At 38.4% G+C, this 7,592-nt stretch overlaps 1 protein-coding gene across 1 annotated transcript; it reads right to left on the bottom strand.

Moving 5' to 3' along the window:
- Nucleotides 1–6,008: 6,008 nt before the first annotated feature.
- LOC139838836 (ubiquitin-like-specific protease ESD4) lies at nt 6,009–7,009 on the bottom strand. Its single transcript, XM_071828855.1, has 5 exons — nt 6,911–7,009; nt 6,725–6,823; nt 6,488–6,622; nt 6,300–6,400; nt 6,009–6,192 (listed from the first exon to the last, which is right to left on the bottom strand). Exons 1-5 carry the CDS (start codon nt 7,007–7,009, stop codon nt 6,009–6,011), a joined length of 618 nt encoding a protein of 205 aa, XP_071684956.1.
- Between the last annotated feature and the right edge of the window lie 583 nt (nt 7,010–7,592).

Consider the following 7,592-nt stretch of genomic DNA (forward strand, 5'->3'; position numbering starts at 1 on the left):
TGGAGGAGTGTCTATTTTTGTTAATTAATTTGGGACTGGGAATCCCATTGCCAGCTCTTTTTGCAAAATTATTGGACAAGCGGATGAAGCCACTAGTCCATTGGTGAAAGTTGCCCAACAAGATTGAAAGATAAACACCACATACTTCCTCATGAGCTATAAAACATTGACACAAATCAGAGGTAATAAATTTTGAATTGTTTAAAGGTAGCACTCAAGCAATTTACTTTGGAATGGCGGAGAAATACCATGTAGTAGGTAGGTATGGTGGACACAAATTGCATAGTGGTTGGCTCAAGGATTTTGGATGCATGAGAAGTATTCCCTCTCGATACAAGGCTTAGGCTAGCAAGGCTATTTGAAGCAAACACAAGTATGAACCGGTACAGCAAAACTTACATAAGAACATATTGCAAGCATTATAATACTCTACATTATCTTCCTTGTTGCTCAAACACTTTTACCAGAAAATATCTAGACCTTAAGAGAGACCAATCATGCAAACCAATTTTAACAAGCTCTACGGTAGTTCTCCACTAATAGGCTCAAACTACATGGTGCAAGAACTTAATCGTGATCTACTTGAGAGCTCAAAACAATTGCCAAGTGTCAAATTATCCAAGACAATATGAGGCATTTTCTGTTTCCAACCAAATAACCATAAGTGTTGTAGCTTCCAACTTTTGTCATTGAACATTAAAAGTAAAACGAAGAACAAGTGTTCATATGAAAAAGCGGAGCGTGTATCTCTCCCACACAAGGATTGCTAGGATCCGAATTTATTCAAACAAAAACAAAAATAAAATCACACAGACGCTCCAAGTAAAGCACATAAGATGTGACCGAATAAAAATATAGTTTCAATAGAAGAAACCTGATAAGTTGATGAAGAAGGGGATGCCTTGGGCATCTCCAAGCTTAGACGCTTGAGTCTCCTTGAAATATGCAGGGATGAACCACGGGGACATCCCCAAGCTTAGACTTTTCACTCTTCTTGATCATATATCATCCTCCTCTCTTGACCCTTGAAAACTTCCTTCACACCAAACTTCTCATAAACTTCATTAGAGGGGTTAGTACTCAAAAAATTTGAATCCACCTTGGTCCTGTAGTGACACATTGCAAGAACTCAATAAAACATTAGCTACAGCTCTCCACGTGTAGAAAGCCTTGCTTAAAGTCCACAAGAGACAATGCAAAAAACAGAGACAGAATCTGCCAAAACAGAACAGCCAGTAAAGACGAATTTTAAAGAGGTACTTCCGTTGCTCAAATAAGAAAACTCAAAACTAATGAAAGTTGCGTACATATCTGAGGAACACGCACGTAAATTGGCAGATTTTTCCGAGTTACCTACAGAGAAAACAGCCCAGATTCGTGACAGATAGAAATCTGTTTCTGCGCAGAAATCCAAATCTAGTATCAACCTTCGATTAGAGGCTTCACTTGGCACAACATTGCAGTAAAATAAAGATAAGGAGAGGTTGCTACAGTAGTAACAACTTCCAAAACACAACAAAACAGTAGCAAAATAAACACATGGGTTATCTCCCAAGAAGTTCTTTCTTTATAGCCATTAAGATGGGCTCAGCAGTTTTAATGATGCACTCGCAAGAAATAAGAGTTGAAGCAAAAGAGAGCATCAAAAAGGAAATTCAAAACACATTTAAGTCTAACCCACTTCCTATGCATAGGAATCTTGTACACAAATAAATTCATGAAGAACAAATTGACAAGCATAAGAAGATAGAACAAGAGTAACTTCAAAATTTTCAGCATGTAGAGAGGTGTTTTAGTACCATGCAAATTTCTACAACCATATTTTCCTCTCTCATAATAATTTTCAGTAGCTTCATGAACAAACTCAACAATATAACTATCACATGAAGCATGTTTCTCATGATCCATAAACACATAATTTTTATCAAGCTCAAAAATAGTGGGATCAAAACTTCCAAACTCACTTTTATCAATAATATAACAAGGTGATCGATCAATCTCAAGAGATATGGGACTCCTACATAAAGTCAAGACTTCTCCAATCCCATTTTCATTAGTAGTACAATTAATATTATCAAGTAACATAGGACCATCATCTAGAGCTTTATCGTAAACATTTGCTAAACAAAACTCTTTAGTACCATGCATTTCGACATCAGGCACAAACAAGGCATTATCATAAGATTTATCAAATTAGCATGGATTATCATAGATAACAGTAGCATAATTATTTTCACAAGTATTACTCATAGGTACTATTTCAAGAGAATCCACAGGAACATAACATTCAACCTCTTTCGGTAAGCATGGAGGACAATCAAATAGTGTAAGAGATAAAGAGTTACTCTCATTAGAAGGTTGGCATGGGTAGCTAATCCATTCTTCCTCCTTTTGTTCATCACTCTCCTCTTCTTTTTCATCCAATGAGCTTTCGGGTTCATCAATTTCCTCCTCTTTTTCATCCAATGAGCTTTCGGGTTCATCAATTTCTTCTTCCACAGGTTCCTGCAAATTGTGAGTGCATTCTTGTGCATTAATGAGTCTCTCTTTATAATCAATGATATAAGGATTGTCAGTGTAACTTTCATTGCAAAAATTAAGGATAGAAGAGACATAATCTTTAAGGTCCTTACAAACAACACAAGTTTCATAATTTCTAGACATGAAGGATTCTATCTCAGAGGCTCCCATAAATATGACAAATTGTTCTACCTCTTCGAACCCAAGATGAATATAGTTATTCCAATTATAGTTCTTAATTAAAACTTCTTCACTAAAGCGACATTGAAATTTCAGATGTTTAGTATCCTGTTGAGAGCAACAGTTTATATTATGGCGTTTAAGCAAGATTTTAGCAATTGTATTCAATTTTTCTATCACAGCACTCATCACTTCACCCGCTCTTGATTCTCTATAATTATTATATAATTCTATAAGCTCCAACATGGTTATGCGTTCTTCCATAACAGCAGTTTTTAATTTTTAGGTTTTTCAAATTTTTATGGATTTTTGGATATATAAGAAAAGTAAAACAAGACAAAAAGAAACTAAGCAAAAGTAAACTAAGAAAAATAATACTAGACAGAAATAAACTAAGCACAAATAAACTAGACAAAAGTAAACTAAGCAAAACAAAATAAAGTAAAACAGAGAGAGAGGTAGAGTGTACTCCCCAGGTGAACTTATGAGTAGAGCTATGCCTCCCCGGCAACGGAGCCAGAAAATAGTCTTGATAACCCACAAGTATAGGGGATCGCGGCAGTCTTCGAGGGAAGTAAAACCCAAATTTATTGATTCGACACAAGGGGAGGTAAAGAATACTTATAAGCCTTAACAACTGAGTTGTCAATTCAGCTGCACCTGGAAAAGCACTAGTAACAGGGTGATGTGAAAGCAACAGTAATATGAGAGCAATAGTAACAGTAACGCAGTAGCAATATCAGTAACACAGAGGCAATGGCACCAGAAAATAGTTGATACTACTTCCAATGACATATAGAACGAATATATGATGATGAGAGATGGACCGGGGTTCCCAGCGATCTACACTAGTGGTAACTCTCCAATAAGTGACAAGTGTTGGGTGAACAAATTACAGTTGGGCAATTGATAGGATTCAAAGCATTAAGATAGAACATCAATTCATTAATCATGTAGGCATGTTTTCCATATATAGTCGTACGTGCTCGCAATGAGAAACTTGTACAACATCTTTTGTCCTACCAGCCGGTGGCAGCCGGGCCTCTAGGGAATCTACTGGATATTAAGGTACTCCTTTTAATAGAGTACCGGAGCAAAGCATTAACACTCCGTGAAAACATGTGATCCTCACATCACCGCCATCCCCTCCGGTTGTCCCGATTTCTGTCACTTCGGGGCCTTTGGTTCCGAACAGTGACATGTGCATACAACTTGTAGATACAATCTAAGCAATAATTATAGAGCTTAAATCTAAGATCATGCCACTCGGGCCCTAGTGACAAGCATTAAGCATAACAAGATTGCAGCAACAATAACTTCACAAACTTTATAGATAGACTAATCATAATGTATCATCCATCGGATCCCAACAAACACAACACCGATTACATCAGATGGATCTCAATCATGTAAGGCAGCTCATGAGATCATTGTATTGAAATACATGGGATAGAGAGTACCAACTAGCTACTGCTAGAACCCGTAGTCCATGGGGGAACTACTCACGGAGCATGATGGAGGCGATGGCGTCGATGGAGATGGCTTTCGGGGGCACTTCCCCGTCCCGGCAGGGTGCCGGAACAGAGACTTCTGTCCCCCGAATTGGAGTTTCGCGATGGCGGCGGCGCCCCTGGAGTCTTTCTGGAGTTTCGTCAAAAAGGTATCGTGTTTTTAGGTCGAAAGGGCTTATATAGGCGAAGAGGCAGCGCAGGAGGGGCAACAGGGTGCCCTCCCCATAGGCCGGCGCGGCCAGGGGCTAGCCCGCGCGGCCCTATGGTGTGGGGGCCCCAGGCCTCCCCTCTGACCCCCTTTCGGTGTCCTGGTCCGTCTCGATGAATTATGATGTTTGGTCTTCGTTTCGTCGAATTCCGAGAATATTGCCCGAACAGCCTTTCTGGAACCAAAAACAGCAGAAAACAGGAACGGGCATTGTGGCATCTTGTTAATAGGTTAGTTCCGGAAAATGCATGAAATCATCATAAAGTGCAAGCAAAACATGTAAGTATTGTCATAAAACAAGCATGGAACATCAGAAATTATGGATACGTTGGAGACGTATCAAAGCTCCACAACAACATCAACAAACAACAACAGTAGATGGTACTGCAAGTCAACAGGTGAAGAATCCTCCACGTACGAAGCCAAAAGGTCGCCCAAAGATAACAGAAAAGCGAAGGAAGACATTGGTCGAGCTGCGGGATGAGGCCAATGAGAAGAGAAAGAAGAAGCAAAGTGAGCCTAAAACACCAAAAGAGCCAAAACCAAAGAGAAAGTACAGGAAGAAGAAGTGCCCATTCTGTGGTGATGAAGATCATATATCTGTATAGGAATGCAAGTACATGAAAATTGCTTTGGCTAGAGAAGATGCAATGCAAGCGGGAGCAGATTTGACGTTATAGATTGCTTCAGCGAGGAATTATACATTTCATTCTCAAAAAATGTTGAGATATGTTACAGATTTTTACAATTATAATATAGAAAGTTACAAAATGTTGATAAATGTTATAGATGCTACATCGTTGATTTTGTACCCCTGGCTGTCTTATATTTATTTTGTAACCTGGAAAGTGTAAAATGATACTGAACAAGAATTGCAGCAACAAACAGATGCAGATGCAGCACTTATAGCATGTGAAAACAGCATAATAAACATGAGTTTGCAGCAACAAAAAAAACCCCAGTCAGGAACATACTATATTTGTCATACGGGGGACACAATAGGGAGCATTTGAATTGACAGGTGAATGGAAACTTCTTGATGGTTCAAGCATTGAAGCATTTTATTGTATCATCGTGTTTGCGTCATAGTAGAAAATAGAAAAGCTCAGCCTAATTGCTTGCAGCATGCATGTGGAAAAATAAAGGTGAGGTAACATTTGGTTTGAAGCAAAACTTGTTTATTAAATTGTCAGGGAGATAAACTTGTTGTGTGAAGCAACACTTAAAATGACGGAAGTGCATGTACCACAGGTAAATTGACAGCAAAAATATATGAGCATGGTAGCAAAGTGGGTTATGTATTTACAGCAAACAAAATCAACTTATGTAGCAAGCAAAAACAAAATGATACTGGAAAGACCATGAAACATGAGAATACTTGTCATACTTAAACCCAAAAATATCATCCATATTCCAGAGCCAACATTAAACTTATGTCTGGTAGATTGTACTGAGAAAACATAAAAGAACTGATCATTCAACTAACAGGTCCAACATCATCACCAGAAGCCTAGTTCTACTCCATGTTCCAGTACATGGTTACAGTTACAAAGGGCAGCAACACCATGTGTTTTGAACAAAAAGCTAAACTATGACTGCTGCAAATCCTCATTCATTATCATGTCGACATCATCACTCTGGTTATCCCTGTTGTCGATTAGGCTTGCTGCGATCAACCTTCGAAAATCTGGAACTACATCATTCTCGAAATTTGGCATGACTTTCCCATTGAAGTGCTCCATGTAAAGAATGCAGTAGAATCCACAGTCATACCTGCATCAACCAAAAAAATGGTGAAAACAAATTAAAAAGAGGAAGGAAGCAGAGAAACATTATGAAAAGTATCATTTAATTGTCAAAAAACAGTGAAGCAAACTTACAAAGTGTCTTGCTGCGGATGGTCAGGTGTGCTTTCCTTGAATTTCCCAAAGTCAACCCATGAAACTTTGGACTTGTTTGCAGTCCGGACGAAGTTGGAGAACTTTGGAAAAACAAACAGCATGGGATAGTAAGGACAGACAGAAAATAGTTCAAGCAAAAACATTAAGAAAAAGGTTGGAATTGCTACCAAGTTGTTTGCTGCTTTTGCTAAGGTGCTCACACCATTCTCTGGCATCATTGAATCAAAAATGTGAAATTGCTTGCACAGCAAGTTGATGCAGCATACAATCCAGTGATCGGCTTGTACAATGGGCAGGTAAAGCTACATACAAAAACAGAGAGATAATTTAAGAACGAATAAATTATACATGCATGAGAAACCTTGAAATTGCTCACAAAAACAAGAACACACGCGAAAACTCACCATGTCATCTTTCAGAACTTTGAATTTGCTACATGCAAGTTTGAACTCTTTCATGACAGAGGCAGGGTCAAAAGTAGAGGTTTCTACAGCAAGCTTTTCCTATATGTTTGGAAAACAATAAAAGATGATGAAGCAAGTGATAACATGGGACAAGATTGGAAGAGAAAAATGCAATAAATTACTTACCGCAAAGTACGGAGAGAAAGCATATCTCTTGTGATTTCGGGGATTCTTCTCAGCACTTACTTTTGCTGCATGATAGAACTTCTCTGTCCAAACTGCCATCACAACGTTGCTCAAATATTGGCGTGGACGAAGAGCTCCAATGAAGGACTTGTATGAGCAAAAGAATCGACCAATCTTCAGAAACTCTTTGTTGCAGCAATGGAAAACCAACAAATACTTTTATTTTAAACAGAAACAAAAAAGGATAATATGAAACACACAAACCCATGCAGCAAAAAAGAAAACAAAAATGACACGAAGGACTCACGACTCTTCATTCTTCTTCTTCCTCTTGAATTTCCGTCCATGTGCAACATATTTGTCGTACTTACGCACAACATCTTGAGAGACCTTAATCTTCTTCAGCTTCGGAGGTGAGAGTTCCCCCTTGGCAGCCCTCTTGTACCTAGTTTTCTTTTCAACAGTTTTAGCACCAGTACTAGCATCTTTGGTGACAACATCTGCAGCAACATCTGAAGCAGAAAAACACAGAGAAAACCATTTTATGCTATGAAAAGCAAGTGAGTACTAAGGAAACATATACAAAGAAGGAATGTAGCAACAATTATTATGTAATGTAGCCAAAACAGTATACATAATGTAGCAACCAAAAAATGAAAATGCAGCAAATGGAGTACTAAGA

Source organism: Lolium perenne, chromosome 4 (genome assembly GCF_019359855.2).
Source record: "Lolium perenne isolate Kyuss_39 chromosome 4, Kyuss_2.0, whole genome shotgun sequence".
In the NCBI taxonomy this organism is placed as follows: domain Eukaryota; kingdom Viridiplantae; phylum Streptophyta; class Magnoliopsida; order Poales; family Poaceae; genus Lolium; species Lolium perenne.